Here is a 16,669-nt window from a genome sequence, read left to right on the forward strand (position 1 = left end):
CCAGACTAAAATAATGGGACTATTTAAAGGTCAGATATGTGTGGGTAGGAGCACATGAAAGATGTTTGGTCAGCACTTGTCTTTATATTGGTTGACCATGGCTTAACTGACATTTGTTAACATAAAATTTATCCACATTCAGTGCATTTTAGAGATCTAACTCTGTATAAATACAGCAGAAAGTCCTCTATCATCATGTAGTATTTTAATATTCTCTATGTCCAACAAGGGTATTACTGAACCTTTTCAAAAATTGCTATGGTACAGCAATGGTAGCACCATTGACACAATAAACACGCAGTAATTTTTTTCTTCTGACTGTTACACTGTACTCTGAATTTAAGTGCATAGGCAATCACGATTAAAACATTGCAGTTCTTCAGGAAAGAAACCAGTTGAGGAAAAATCACAGAGATTAGACTCTGCCATGACTAAGTTCTTTATGCTGAGAAGTGACACGCTGTGCAGGTACTTTTACTGAAATTAATGCAGTTACACCCAGGAAAGAGAGTGCTCAAGAGGACTGAGATTGCTGGAATCTGACCAACAGTGTTTTACACTTGGCTTCCAAATTGCTGTATTTCTGCCATCAGGTTAATCCTCATGACATCTCAGGGAGCAAAGATTTCTAAGGTATTAAGAATATCTTAGGATAAACTAGAAACAGTTTATCAGACACAATTTAGGTCTTTTTTGCTGTTACACATTTTTATTAGTGCATTTTTAAAATGTACTTTTTTTTGTCCATAAGTATTCATGCACACTTCATGCAAATTATGTGCAACTAGAGGACAGGCTGTGATAAGGTTTTTTACACAATTCATTTTTATTTGTGGTGTGACATGATTTTTCATAACTAAAACCTGTTAAGCAGGGAAATAAAGAATATTCTTGTCCATGAGGGAATACTTTCCTTATAGATAGCTTTGCTTTGCTTATAGATTGGGCAAAACACAAGTATAGCTAATAACATTCAAGTGAGCAAATGCTCTGCCTCTAGAACACGGAAGGTGGTGGTGGTGGTGGTGGGAGCAGAATTTAGAAGTCTTCAAATGGGTTTTAAATGAACTTTTTATGAGTGGAAACTTACTGCTCTGTGCACTGGTCTTCAATATTCCCCCATAATTGCTTTTGGAAACCCCTTTCCATTCCACAGAGAAGGAAGGTACTGGAAAGCAGCATACTCCAAATTAGTGTATGTTACTGATCCAGCCAGTACCACTGCACATTCCATCACTACGTTTCCTTCTCTCGTATCCTGGAAGGGCAACTAGAAATACCAGATTCTAGATAACACAAACATCAAGAAGAAAATTGTCTGAAACCAACACATAACATTTGGTGGGTTTTTCTCGCTTTTATGCAGGCTTTCCCTAAGTGGTAGCTGAGGGTTGCCAGGACAATACACAAAACCTGTGAGACCAGCATGGTCAGTTCACTGGGTAGTCTGGTTTTTACATCAAAGAATGTTTTACCTCTATTTGGATAGGCAGCTAAACTTCTGGATTTGAGTGCTTAGGTAAACCAAAATAAAATACTGCAAATTTAAAAGCTGTCCCATCACTAACTGATACTGTATGAGCTTTTTTTCTCCATAAAAGGGGGTCACTGTATTTATTATTTAATCAGTTATGACATGTCACTAACAATAGACTCTACCAAATGAGTATTTTTAAGGTAAAGAGGATTAGAGTTTGCCATTAATAAAATTATCTGAATAGATTATCTTCCATTTATCTTGATGTCTCCATGATGGAAATCCCAGATCATAACTCAAAGTCATCATGTTGCTTTTGTATCGTTACTTATAAGTGAATAAATGATTATTACTACAAGAGATCTATTAGAGCAATATTAGCACTTTAAAACTGGTGTGATTTATTTTGCAAAGACATCTCACAATGAGAGACTGAAAAATTACACCTCAGTTTCTCTCTTTAGCTAAGGTAAAACTGGAGTCCTACTATCTTGAATTTGGAAGAGGGGAGAGCGGGCTTGAAATACAAATCAGAACATGACTGATCTAAGGGTGCTTGGATTTGGCCCACAGTGGATGATGAATACTCAAATGCAAGCTGTGAAAGGGCCTTAAGCTGACTACAGCTTTAAGGTGGGTCTGCTGAGACCTTAACCTACAGTGAAGATCCTCAAGAAGACCTAAAGGGATTTAAACTCCAAGCTGCTAGGTTTTGTTTAGTCTACAAAATAAAATAACTAATTCTTCAAATGGCAGAAATTGAAAGCACCCAGGTTTTGTCTATATTAGGAACTAGCAAAGAGTAATACGTGAGTATCAGCACAGCAGAACATTTGGTCCTGATGAGCTGATGTCCACACTGTGCATTATGGGAGGTCTATCTGTGTTGGAATCCTCTCTGTTAGACATCCAGCAGTAGCTGGAGTTCATCAGTTGAACTTCTAGAAAGCATCTTCCATCTTAATTTCATCTGCACTATATTCAGTTTGTGCCACTTTGAGACCAAAACGCAGCTTACGGGGCTAGTGGTGAAACTCACTCCAAATATATGCCCCTGATGGAAACTAAAATACCAAAGTAGCCATAACTTACAAAAGACACTGGAGACATGAAAAGGTGTTTATATTCAACTCTCTGGCTTCCTGCTATATTCCTGTGTTTGAGTCCCAGTTCCCAGTACAGTCTGCATCCTTCAAGAAACCTAACATGCTGCTGAGAAGGAGGGAGTCTAAACCCAAGTGCTATCCAACATGGGCAAGTCTGCATTAGTCACCGTGTTTAGCAAGAGGAGGACTCCTAAGAACGTAGCCTTGAGGAAAGAAGCCAGCATAGCTTCACCAGCATGAGTCGAATCATGGCATGAAGAAAGCCATTAAAGGTGTATCTAGAGATAGACTAATAACTAATAATTTTACACAGCTAAGAATATTTCATCAGAACAGTGCCTGAAAGAATAAAATAGTTTCAGATTTTTTTTGTGTGTAATTTTCCACATGTGGGTACATGTTTATTTCACTAGGTCATGCTTGGTTCAAGCCAATTTCTAATATTCTGTTAGACCATTGGTCTTACATCAGAAGGATATACCAGATTCTGTAGGCTGTTAAATCGCCATGACAATTTATAGCTGGACCAAGATGAACTGGTAGTGCAAATAACTTGGTGCAAACCCTTTCAAGGTTTGAAACCAAACATCTGAATATACAGGGGAACATCTCACCTATTCTCACTTAGCTTTCACTAACTCTTTGCTTCAATTTATGATGTCAACACAATTGTCTACTGACACAAAACTAACTAAACACATAAAAATGTCTTTTGCCTGGGCATAGAAGTCTTGGACTTCTATTTCTGCTTACAGAGCCTCATGTCTTTGTAGAAAAATACCTGAACTTTTGGTACCTGAAGCACAGCTACCTTTATAAGCAGTTATCTGTCAAGTGAACACTGGTCTTTTTTAAAATCTGAAATTAATATATACCCTTCCCCTTATCATTGCTACTAGGGCTGGATGTAGCCTGTAATATGTGAATGCTGGGGTTTCAGGTGGGCTTCATGCTAAGATTTTGCAAAAAGCCTTTAACCCAAATGAAAGCTGAGGAGTTCAGAATCTCTTGAGACTCCTCCTGAAGCAGCCTGCCCACTATACATTAGACTGTGCTGGCAAACTCCGTGATGACTTTGTCTCAAAGGATTATGCATGTGAGGAAGTAGAAAGGATCTGTGATGTGTGACCTAATTGTTGGGGAGAGTGCAATAAAGGTCTCTGCATTTCTGCCTTCTGATAACATCAGCACTAGCACTTAATCACTTGTAATATCACCAAAGATGCATTGCCACAATAGGCCAAATTCTTTATCGGTGTAAATAGGTGAACATCCATAGAAGCCAGGCAGTATTGTTCCAGAAAGTAGCCATCGGTGGATTATGGTTCTACTAGTTTCTAATATATTTATTTTTTCTGGTTTCTAATGAAAAGCAGATATCCCATGTGAAACACTGCACGTGACTATGGGAGAGAGGTTATTTGCTGTCAGAGTATGAAATTTCTCTCTAAAGCTCACGTAGAAATTCAGTCTGATTGGAGGAGAACTCAAGAGTTTCTGGACTGATTTGCAAGGCTGGTTCACATAAGTGAAAGTGTCTGAGATGGCTGCATGTTCATAAAGTTCCTGCTCCAGGAGCCTGCAGTAGCCAAACCTTGAGTTTCTCCAGTAGGATGTTGTTGGAACGTACAATAATGGAATTGGATTGTCATTTACATCGTTGTCATTTGATCTAGGAAAGGAAATAAGGTCTTGAATAAAGGAATACATTTCAGAACACACCTCCATACATATTTAAATGCAGTAGCTCACCACATCTGGGAATTCCATGCATACCTGAAATGCTTCTGGATAATGTAGTGGTTGCATATATTAAAATGTTTTCTGGAACTAATCTGGAATTAGGTAATAAATAATACTGGGGTATTAAAGAAAAGTAATATGTAAACAGCAATATGAACACTGATCTAAGCTAGATGCCTCTTGTGACTTGCCTTTTCCCTTTTTTGTATCTATTGGTCCCAAGCAGGGAATGCCTTGCTTTTAAAGCATTTCGTAGGTGATTAATTCTCTGAATCTGAGACTTTGTCATTATCAAAAGAATCACCGTGTTGCCCTTACCTTTTATTTGTACGGTTTGAATGCTTCTAACATCTTTAGGTTTTTTGCCAGGGTACAGAACCAGATGATAAAACAGAGTCCATGGGAACATTAAAACGATTGCAGAAATTGGTCCGAACAAAAAAACCAAGTACACAAAGCCTGGAGGATGTCAAGCATGTTTTGCTCCCCCTCAGTAAGTAAAGCATCATATCAGCATTCTTTCCAACATTTGGTAAATGACACTGTATTGAACATAACTGTAAACAATCCTGTCCTGGTCTGTCATTCACCACCCATGATTTTCAAACCCCACTGAGACATTACTGTGATACCACTTTAGTCCTGACTTCCTCATAGTGTGAAAAATTGTTTCCTGTCGCAGTAGCTTGAGTTTTGTAACAGTATATCTTGCAAGTGGGGATTTTATCTAAATAGAATTGTATAACAGTGGGGTCTCCATGCAGAGCACCGCTTGTTTTTAGAGTAGTTCTTAGGTTTGTATCAAGTTTCAGACAAGAAAGGCAAAACTCAGAAACGCAATGATAACTTTCAGTGTTAATCCGCGAGCCAGTAGTAACTGGGAGCACAGGAAGATCTGTGATACGACAAGCAAGTCGTCCTCTCGTCATACCGAATTGCCTAGGGCCGTAAGACACAGAAGTTCCAAACTAATGCTGAGCTCAGGTTATTTTCTGGAGTGCCCTATAGATCATTGATCTGACTGTGCCACAGTTCTTCAGCTGAACTTGTTTTGCCAACAGTAATTTAACAGTGCATGAATTTGTTGTACCATGTGTTTGTGTATATGATTATTTTCAAACAAAAACTAGCAAAATGAGTGTAAACTATCTGAAGGACTACTGCTCAAGCCAAATCATTGCTTGGCTGAAACACATGAGGAAATTTGGATTTCAGCAACTACTTTGTAACTACAGCATACACACTGGGAAGGGGTGGAAGAGGAATTATCCAGAAAAGCTTTCCAAACTTTTCAAGTATTTAAGCTAAACTCATGGTCTCTGCAACTATGCAGCAATATGACATTTAATTAGTAAATTCTCATGTTCAGTGCAGAACCAGTAGCATTTTCCAGGACAAAAGCCTGGAAAGGCTGGAAAGGGAACAAGACACATTTACCAAATGGACAATAAATCTTGCTTTTGACTCAGATGTCTGACCCAGTACAAAATCCTTTTCATCTCCCTAATTATCATTATTATTTGTTTTTTATGGAGTCCTTGGCTTTTTCAATATATATAATGCAACAGTCAGAACTAAAAAAAAAGAAAAAAAAAAGTGTGCTATTTTCTCTATGAATTGCAACATATTATAACAGAAGTATTTGCATTTTTAAAGATACACTAGAAGATGGTTATCTCTCTGAAGAGGATGAAGAAGCACTAACGTCTTGCATGAAGCTGACAAAACCTCAGGAAAAGAAGACCTGGAAAGACAACGTAAGGAGAAAAGAAGCTGAGACTAGGGCAGATTTTATTTCTGCATCTCTGGGCCGCTCATATACTTCCAGGCTTAATAACTTAGGAACTATTTCAATCCATTCGGAAACCGAATTTCACTTGTGGAGTGACTGGAAGCCATTTCCTGATAACCAGCTCTGTCCTTGTGACTTCTTGATTTCAAAAATAGAAGAATGGGAAAACTGTACTTGCTCTTCTCATCAGCCACATCTTACATATTCCCTAACTGATATGGATCTGCAGTACTCCTGGGTAAGTGGAAGTGGTTTCGTTTGTGCTGATATGCATAAAAAGTGGAAACTTTTTGCTCTGATTCAGCATTAAAGAGATGCCGTCATCTTCCATGTGGTTATGAAATGTAATAAACCAAATTTAGATTTCAGGTAAATGGATATGAATGTATTGTTCAGGCTAACACCAGGGGTTCATACAGCCCTAGGTAGCTCATTTTTAACCATGCAGACATCAGCAGCATTGAGGTGGAAGGCTTGAGGCTATTCTGTTTCTCATCAGACACACTGTATTTTTCATCTGTATTCATTAAATTCTCATCCTTCCAGGCTCAGAAAATTTTCTGGAGGTCTGGCGTAAATCAGTAAGCGACAATGAAGCCGGTGGGCTTGGATCAGGCCCCTAGAGGTCACTGCAATACTAGTAAAGGACACCAGAGTTATTTAGACAAATGTCAGAGGTTGAAGGGGGATTGGTGATTCTGCTTTCTTGGATCAGCTTAGCTGGTGGAGCCTATTTTTGCAATTACCTTTGTGGCAGCAAGAAGATCTTAGGGCCAGATACAAAGAAGAGTTTTGTCTGAAATTATCTTTCTGGATAGCTATCTGGAGTATCTTTTCTATGTTCATTGCAGGCTTTTTTAAAGGTGATATTTAAAACTAGAAAAACAAAGGCAAGGAAAAACTGTAGTTGGTGAGGTATACAAAATATGGACACTGCAGTGAGGCTTTTCTCCCTCTCCTCACTGGGCACAGCAGGTCTTCTGGCACTCCACATAGTGGTAAGGACATGGAGGATGGGTGGCTGACTGAAATAATACGTCAGGGAAGAAGTAAAGAGTAGCCTCTTTCCCTTTATGCCCATTCTCTCGACAGCGCTCCAGGGACAGAGCCGGTTCTCACTGTGCAATAAGGCCAACCCCCAGGAAAGTGCATTTAAACGACAGGAGGCAAGATACCTGCTGACCTGCTAGCTGAGTGTTCAGATGGAGACCTGTGCAACCACAACCTCAGATCAGAAAGTCTCCTGCTGAAAACAGCATTTTCTTTAATGTGTGCTCATATATCATTAGGAAAGGCATAGATGTGTGGGTCAATATAGCAACTACATTTCTCAATACATGGATGTAGTAATTCAGTTTCTTTTCAATGACACAGTAGCTGACGTAACAACAGGCAGCACCTGAAACATGGGATTTATCTAGCTGAACGCAGCCCAGAAGATTGTCCTGGGATTTGACATAGAAATAGAAAGGCTAAAGCTTTGATTGATGGAAGTGTAATTAGGAGAGAAAGAAAGCAAACTACCCCTAAAAAAGACTGAGGAAGGTGCAGCCGTAAAACTGTGGACAGTCTCAGCACTGCAAACTGCCAGGGAGAGCCCCTGGAGACAGACCTTTAGGGCAGAGCATTGGCAGAAACAGGCTGGGAGCCATGGACAAAGCCTGCGTTTTGTTGGGTGAGTTCTCCTGTCTGCCACTAAATGGGAGCCCAGAAACCAAACCGCGTCAGGGATGCTGGGCTCCATCATGTGCCTGCTCCTAATGAAAGCAATTTTCAGCATCCCAAGCTAAGGCTGAAGACCCAAGGCAAAATAGTAATAATAGACATGTCGGTCAGATTTATGAGAGCATAAGTGTCAATTCAAATAATTTTATTTCATTTTGTCACAAACAGGTTGTTAACATTCTCTACCCTGGTGAGATTTGTCCTACCCATGTTACTATTAAGTGCCAGCAAGAGGTTTAGTGGGTTTTTTTTTCCTGCATTATAGTCTATTTCGCCATCTGTTTTTCTGACGGGCTCCCTGAATTTAATGTATCTCTGTGGGCTTAGTGTCTTTAGATTTAGATTACAGGCAATGGAAAGTTATCTCATTCTTTGCATTTGCATTCTACCAACTGGCTCAATTGAAGATTACAAAGACTGGATTTTCAGTTTTGCTTTTTAAGAATCAAACAAGCCAACACTGGTGGCTTTGCTAGGAGGGGATCAGACATTGGGGACAATGCAGATGTTCCTTCTGGTGTTGATTTACTTAGAGTAAAACCAATATATTCCATAATAATTTTTCTGATTCTATGAGTAAAATATTTCATTTTCATGGTTGGTCTTGGCTTGGCTACTACTCTGTTGTCTTTCCTGCAGCATCACGTGAAGGTGCGCTACTGAAATGTAGTCGGTATGTCCTGAATTGAGGCAAACAAGCAAAACTGGTTAGATGCAAGACTAAGGTCCAAGACATTGCTATTCCATTAGCAAACTGTGGCTGGTCTGTTCTGGGGGACAGATAAATATCTAGGTTGGACACATATTATCCAGACTCATCTCAGCAACATACACAAGGCTGATTGAGCCTAGTTTTAATTAAAGCTGGAAGTGCAGATAACAAATTAAGTCGTGCTCCCCCGTAATCATGAGGAAAAAGACCTGGATCTCTTAATGATAGATTGCTGTTTAGAGATATAAAATATGAGTGATCCTAATTCCTTTCCTCCAGTTTCTTCCTATGACTCCTTTCTTCCTCTTCCTTTCTTCCTCCTCAGCACTTTACATAGCCTCCTTTATAGTGTTTCATATTGCCACCGATTGTTTCACCTAAAACAATAAAAAGGCTGGCAGAGATCATCCAAGCTGGTCACCTAACCAAAAATTGTGAGAACAGACTGCAAAAGTCACATCCATCTTCAGCTGCAACAGGCTCACCAAACTCCTCCAGCGACTCCTCCTTCAGCCTCCCCCAGTTAAGCTGACAATAAACACCTGTGTTAGCTGACCGCCTCCGGCACAGGGACATCGGAGACAACTCATATCTCACCCATCCCTCACACCTTCATGTATTATGAAAACATTTCAGAAGTCTGCATTTCTGTCCTCTGATTAAATACAGAACTGAGTGTGCTGTGTTACCATTTTATAGCCACAGTGCCACCGTTAGCAACTTTGTGCAAAGTTAACTTAGACATAGGTCATTTTTTTTCTGCATTATTCAGCTGTTTATAGTATAATTAGCGGCTGGTCAAAATTGTGCTAGGGGCAACACAGCGGGTTTTTTTTTTTTGGTGTGTCAGAATTGCCATGTGAATTTATTGTTACTGATACTCTTCCTAAAGATATTTAATTTGTAAATAGTTCTTCCTTAAAAAGTGGAAGAATATATTTTAAAAAATACTGAATACTTCAGCAAAAAAGGAAAAAAAACCCTATGCCTCAATAAAGAAACTACTATGCTGTACATTTTCATATTATCACAAAGTATGTTGAGGAGGGAAATGAGGGATCCAGGCCGGTGTTTGTAATGTGATAAATCAGCTGAAAATCAGGCAGAGGATGGAAGACTGTCCAGACACCACTTTAACGCTCACGTGGCCTTAGTGTGAAAGGTTATTGGGTTTTACACTTCTTATTCCTCAAGCTTAGCCCTGCAGAAAACAGTTCAGCTGTCTGTCAGATTTTTTTTTCCTCCTTTTTTGTATTTTTTAAATTGTGGTTACTAGAAGCTGCCCTTCTGTTACTTGTACGCTAAGATCTTCCTAGCAAAGTAGTACACTTAGAAGTTTCACGTCTATATGACTTTTATACAAGCCCTTTCAGCCTTCTGTTGCTTTTTCTCAATCTGTGCAATTACGTAAGACTTTTGCAACCTTGTGTAAGGCATGGAAAACCCAGAGTCAGAAGCTTGGAAAGTACAGGAGCTTGATGGGCTGGACTGGCCCTGAAACATGCACAGTGTGGAGCACACGGTGGGGTCACAGCTGAGGGGTCCTCTTCATAAAAGTGTTCCCAGACTGTCTTGGACAGCCGGAGACAGAGAGAAAAAAGCTAATGAGTCCCTTTCTCCTCTCCCTCAATACTTTAACATGCTGCTTCACTGGCTGACCCACCCGCTCTCCCAATAACTGTGCAAGGTGGAAGCTGTGCTTGCAGGCTGACACAGGCATCCTTTACAGGAAAGGGAGAGCAGGCAACGTCTCCTGTTGGAGATAAATCAGACAAGAGCTGCTGGAAGGGGGTTTCTCTTCTTGCTGTATCTTAGAAGCATGGTTGCATTTCACAGAAGAAGGATTTAGTCATTGATACCATAAGAATATTTATCTGTTTCAACCTGTGTTTGGTATTCAGTGAGAATGAAAAGATGATGGTCATTTCCCAAGACAGAGAAGACCTGGGAATTTGGTGATTAGGAAGAAAAAAATCTAAGGGGGCTGCAAAGCAAGATACTTTCACATCCCATTTTCAGGTTATGAGGAGAGTAGAAATCTTCCAAAGACTGCTTTCTTTCCAATATGAATGTATTGCATTGTGATGGAATGAGCAGTAAGTTTAAGAAAACTGCAAGTGACTTGATGCCGATGTCTGTGTTCATTCTCTCCATATTCCTCTGAGGAATGTGTTCTGGTCTAATCACAGTTATTTTAGCCCTGCTATTATGGCCGTGGTTCTCTGCCTTTTGAGTGACTTTGTGGCTTTCTGCTTTCCTCCTGCTCTGGCTTGTTTTCTTGCCAGACAAGCCATTTCTCAGCATCTCCCTTTGACCCTTAGTAGACACGTCTAGTTTGACACTCATTTGTTTGTTCAAGAAACACTTATTTCCAGCTCTGGTTTTGGACATTTTCTTGTCCAAGCTTTTCCTGACATGTTCTACTTAATAGTTTCTGGTTCCTTGCTGCTCCATCCCAGCCTTGCTTGCTCGCCACAATTGCTCTTACCCCGCACTCTGCACTGCCTCTGCTGCTCCTAATCATCTTGGTTCTCAAAGAGGTGCTGTATGTTGCCTTGAGGTTTACACAGGATTTTGGATTTGTTGTGATGCCGGTGACGGATCATTGTTCTCTTGGTTAGTGAAGTAGGGGGGAAGAGTGCGGACAGCTGGTAATGAACAAGCAGGACAGAGAATGCTCTTCCTTAGCAAAATCCACTTCAAAGCTGAAAGCTGCATTTACCATTTGCACAGCTAAGAGAATGGCTGCAGGAAGATTTCTACTTCACTTCAGCCAGCAGTTTCTCCTGTGCTCTAGAATGCTGTCGGCTTTAATGGACTTTCTGGCTGCTCAGTTTTCTTAAGCAATTTGTCTGTTTTCTGCATTTTTTCCTTTCTTCATCTAATGCCTTTCTGTTGAGAGACACCTGAACATGCCTTAGAAGAGCTTTCTCAATTGCATTTTGAATCCCTATTTGGCACAAATGTAGCGCTAAAAAGAGTGCCTGGAAATCCCCAAATTGCTTTTCTGAGACACTGGTTTTCAAGTGCTCTGGTCACTCTAGCTGCTTCAGTGCCAGTAACAAGTGGTTGTTTGAAAATCTGTAGCTCTTACTTATTCCTATTTCAGTGAGAAGATAGGAAGACAGGTCTTCACCAAGTGTAAATCTATTTTCTACTCATGTTAGGAAGTCCTGTACTTAAGCTGACGCCCAAAATCTTTGCTTGGGGAAGAGATGAAGAGCAGCTGAAAGGGTGGCAGTAAGCAAAGCAGTCAGAACCATCGTGATGGGTGTTCAGCTGTGAAAACACTCTTTGTTTTCTAAGATATGAAACTGTCCCCAGCTGCTTCTTTTTCATCTTGTCATATCTTCAGTGACAAGCCCCTGACAGCCTTCCTTTTGCATTTTATAACATTCTAGCTAATTTCATCTGTTACCCTGCTCTCCCCATCAGTCGCCCAGCTCAGCCCTTCAGCCTGTGTGCTCAGCATCTCTCTCGCAGAAATGCCCCCGTGCTCCTCAGACTGCGGAGTCTTCAAAGATGCGTGAACTGATAGACAAAAAGGAACAGTGCTACAGCTAAATCTAGCACATGGTTAAATTCAAAGGCACTCCCTATTTTCCCGTTCAAATTCAGTCTCAGAAACATGTGAAAGCTTATTTTGAATTTTAAACCTTGTAAGGAGGTGGAGATTGAAATGTGTTTGTGCACGTCTGTCGTAGTCAAATGGTGGTGAAATTGGAACAGCTTAGATTTTAAAACTGGAGAAAAGTCAAGATCTGTGATTGACTTTCAGTGTTTACTTTTCCTGGAAATACCAAGCAAAACACGAACTCAGCCAAAAAGATAGAAATGCTAGTGAACTGAAGAGCACTCATTTTCCTGATGCTTCAGTGTCTGTAGAGTCTTACTTTGCCTCCTGTCACAGGGAGCTTTATTTAAGAAACTATTACATCAGGAAGTTGGTAAATATTGTATGGCTTCTTCAGTAAAATACAAAATGTGAGAGAAAATCACTTTTTAAAGCATGAGGCTTCATCTCTCAAGCCTTGTGCTTGGAAGAGAGGAGCCTGGGAGGGCGTCCAGCCTCGCTATAGCTGCACCATTGCACCGTGCTGATAGCAAGTATCTGATAGCAAGTATCTGCCGCTGCCATTCTGCACCCTACAGGGATTTTTGCTACTTCCTGCATAGTAATGTGAAAAGTTTAGTGTCATCTGTGGTGACTTTGACCATGCAGTCTCAAAGCAGGTTTTAAAAAACATGAAAAATCTGGTGATGCTGCTCTTCACTATGGTAACTCTTGTCCTATTTTATATTTTTAATACCTTACTAGAATTTTCATAGCTATACAGGGAATTATGTCACACTTTCCATTAATCTTAGAGGCATGTATACCTAACTCTATTAAAAAGCTTAACAATTCCAAACTTTTCCCTCCAAACATTGCTGGACTGTTCTGTAAAGTTGGATTGCTAGTACTTGCTAGTATATATAAGGCAGAATGATAATTAAGTGAATTTATTTGCAGTAAAAGATATTTTAAAATACCACAACATTTTTAATATGGTTACAAATAACTGCAGAAGAACATTTCAATTCACCTCAGCAGATTTCATGGGTTTCCTCTGACATAGCTGTAGGTACTGCAGAGCTACAGCTAGAGAGAGAAATGGAAGGTTAATTTGGATTGCTGTCATGAATGTAGTATGAAGGTAATATAATTGTTGGAAGTGTAGGGAAAATTGTGCCTTTCATATATTTATTCTTTGTAAATGGCATATGAATTCTTAATAGCAAAAAGGAATCCTACCTGCTTCATGAAACATGATGAAGAGTCAAAATATAATTAAATGAAGTGCAGTTGTTGATAACAAACTGATGAAAGGATGACTTCCTATTAACATCCTTTGGAATTGCCAAAATGATGCACTTTTGCATACTGAAAGAAATAGATTGTATTGTCTGTCTGCTGCTTTATGTACCTATGCTGTGGTAATATTATCCTTCTGAGGATCTGTTGTGAGTCCAATATCTTATAATTGACATTTTTCTTCTTGTTATTTTATATTAAAAAAAAAGCTATAATTTCTTCCCATACACCACAGAAAGCAAAAAATATATGTTATTCTTCTTGAGCAGTGCTCCTGCTAAGTGAATCCGCTAATATAAGGTGTGTTTTCATCCTGTGTTGTGCTAATGCATTAGCTTCTGATGCTGGCAGGAATGTTTTGACCAGTGAAGCCATCAGATGCCCTGGCATCTGCCTATCCAAGACTGCAAATTTTTAAATACAATGTATCTCCTTACACAAAGTGATGCAGTTTTACTTCTGCATAGATTCACTTTTGAAACCTAAACTTCGGCCTGATCTTATGCTTGTTGAGTTGGTGAAAAGCTTCCCATTTGTAGTCACAGTGTTTAATTTTCTCTGGGCTTAGCTCAGTATACCTTCTGTGCGTGCTCATCTTCATCCGGGGGAACAAGCAAGCTTAGAAGCTTAGCTTCAGATTTTTCCAGTGTCCCTGATGAAGTTGAAATTAAAGTGCTACCCACATGACTAATTTGGTAAGGATTTTGAGGCTAAGGCTCTGGTAAGGAAGCCACAACCTAAGATGACTGAACAATCTTCACTGACCTTAAGTTACAAGAATACGTAGGTGGTAGATATCAGTGCATACAACAGTGCCTGGTATTCCTTGTCTTCTTCCCCAGCTAATTCAAATAACTTTTCTTTTGGGGTACACTAATTTTCTGGAAGTTCTGGGCTAGATTAGGAGCTGATTATGTTTACTTGCTTGTTTTGTGAGTGTAGGTTGAGCAAGTTATTCTCCTTGGTAAGTTTTTTTTGTGTGCTTTGAAGTGTTCCTGTAAAGCCTGTTTGTGAAATATGCCTTTCATAAATCAGAAGTCATTGGTTCTGTTTTCATCACCCTCACACAGAAATGTAGGAAAAGTCTCATGGTATCAGTGCTCAGCAATGGCATAAATGGAAAAGTGAGAATTTTCAGTGCCAGAAAGGCATTAAAATTTCCAGGGCTGCAGCATTATTATAATGAACGTGTTTCAAAGTCCAGTAAAAGAAATATTTTTGTTGTGGCATTCTCCTAAAGCAGGGTATGTCTTGCATAATTTCAAACTTTTTTTTTTTTTTTAGAAACTGAAAATTTAATTTGAATATTGCATTTTCATCCAGCTTTGAAAAAATAGTTGTGGGTAAGATGAACAAGAATAAAGGCTTGAAAATAAGATTGGTAGTGAAACAATGGAGACACAGTGGACACACCTCTATTTCTACTATTTAAATACCTTCAGGTATAGGAACAGATCATTAGAAGACAAAGACCAGGGCTTTTCAGAAAGAACTGGGCAATGACTTGTATCTGAGTATTCTCTTTTATTTTGAAAGGAATTCACCCATGGTAATGAAATTTCTGGACTGAATTTCTGTAGGCATTTAATTGACTGAAAGAAGTTCACCTTCCCTAATACATGAGCAAAGCAAATTGGAAACTTGAACATAACATAACATAACTCTTGCTGGACGTGCTTATACTCCAATCCATTTGAAGAAATTTGGCTGAATATTTTTTGTGAAAGGACCAAATTGATTAGGTTAAATTACATGAAACTTCTCGTTCACTTCTACTTACAACTTACATTTGGTAGCATACCACAAGAAATGACGACAAACAGTGTGTGGGAAGTAGGAAAATCAAGAGTTCAGATAGTTTAAGATCATGAGATAAAAAAAAAATAATCAGATATTTTGAGGCTTTCTGTATTTAGCTCTGGATCGTGTAGGTGTTCTAATACCTAGATTTCCTTCCTCACAGATCATTCTTGCTTCCACAGAACTCCCCTAAAAATTAACCAGCATGGCAATACGGCAATATGTGTGCCCTCAGTTACGGCAGGGACTTGTGCATTCGCTGCCACGCTAGCTCACAAGACAGATCTTACTCTCAGATAAATACAGATGACAGCTTACGTCCTACAGCAAGATATGTACAGGTGGAAAAGGGCAGAATCAATTAATTCTGGTGGCCATTTTAAGATAGGCAAGATATTATTCAGATTATTTCAGATTAGTCAGAAAGCCTTGAAGTCAAACTCCCAAAACTTCACTTGCAGCTACATTCACTCGAACTTGTTGCATACCTAACCACAGGGTCAAAACCTGAGGATTATGTGCAGTCAGTGATCAACTACAAAGTAAATAAATTTTAATACAATTTCTTACCATTTTACTGAACTTTAATGACAAAATAAATCCTTATTCCAGTTCTTGGTAGAAGCATAGCTTCCTTAACTCTGTGAATCATGATCCAGTGATTAAGGGCGTGGATAATGCAGATTCAATTCCCTGCACTTCCACAGACCTCTTGCGTGATATTATACAAATCACTTAACTTCTCTGCCTCAGGCTTCCTTTGCAAAATGGTGACAGTATGTTATGTTACACATTAGACGGGTGTTGCACAAGCAAGAACACATTTGTGCACCAAAGGGCAGAAGTTCAAACACTTTATTTGCACTTATTATTTCACCTCCATTCAGATTCATCCTTTGCACTGAATAAGACAGCCATTCAATAGAAGAAATGTGGTAAATATTAAAGCTGCATCATTATAACTGAATCATAAATATACATGCACGCATGGGGTGAGATTCAGACATCACAGCATTAATTCTGCCTTTCCTTGGCTTTAAAACTTTATCTTCTTAATCTAATGAGTTTGTATATGTATGGTACATGACTGTGCTACTTTTTAGGGGTTTAGGTATTATTATTTAGTTTTATAGGTGTATTTGAATGAAAGGATGTTTCAAAGGTTTTCGTGAGCTTTCACCTCCCAAACTAGAAGAGCGTAAGATTAACAGTTTTCTTCACCAGTTTGTACAAACAGGCCTGTACCTAGCTGTTGGAGTTTTGCTGCTCCTGGAGTAAGACTGCCCTCCAGTTGGCTGTCTGAGGCTCAGTGGAACTTTTAGCAGATCATGGAGCTTTGGGAGGGAAGTTTTCTTTCCTTTTCATCAACCTCTGCTTTCTGTGGCAGCAGTAAGGTGAAGGAGACAGAAAAGACATGAAATAAAGAAGAATAAAGGACCAAATAGGTGAGAGTAGGAGG

The 16,669-nt window shown here is 39.4% G+C and overlaps 1 protein-coding gene across 3 annotated transcripts in view; it reads left to right on the forward strand.

Annotated features, from left to right (window-relative positions):
• SAMSN1 (SAM domain, SH3 domain and nuclear localization signals 1) overlaps positions 1 to 16,669 on the forward strand; it is a 98,166-nt gene that overhangs the window by 38,067 nt on the left and 43,430 nt on the right. For all 3 annotated transcript variants that reach the window (XM_080374515.1, XM_080374516.1, XM_080374517.1), the window contains 2 exons: positions 4,696 to 4,819; positions 5,983 to 6,356. In XM_080374515.1, coding sequence (XP_080230641.1) covers positions 4,696 to 4,819; positions 5,983 to 6,356 — 498 coding nt within the window. The remainder of the gene's footprint in view (positions 1 to 4,695; positions 4,820 to 5,982; positions 6,357 to 16,669) is intronic.

This window comes from Falco punctatus, assembly GCF_963210335.1.
Source record: "Falco punctatus genome assembly, chromosome: 2".
Classification (NCBI taxonomy): domain Eukaryota; kingdom Metazoa; phylum Chordata; class Aves; order Falconiformes; family Falconidae; genus Falco; species Falco punctatus.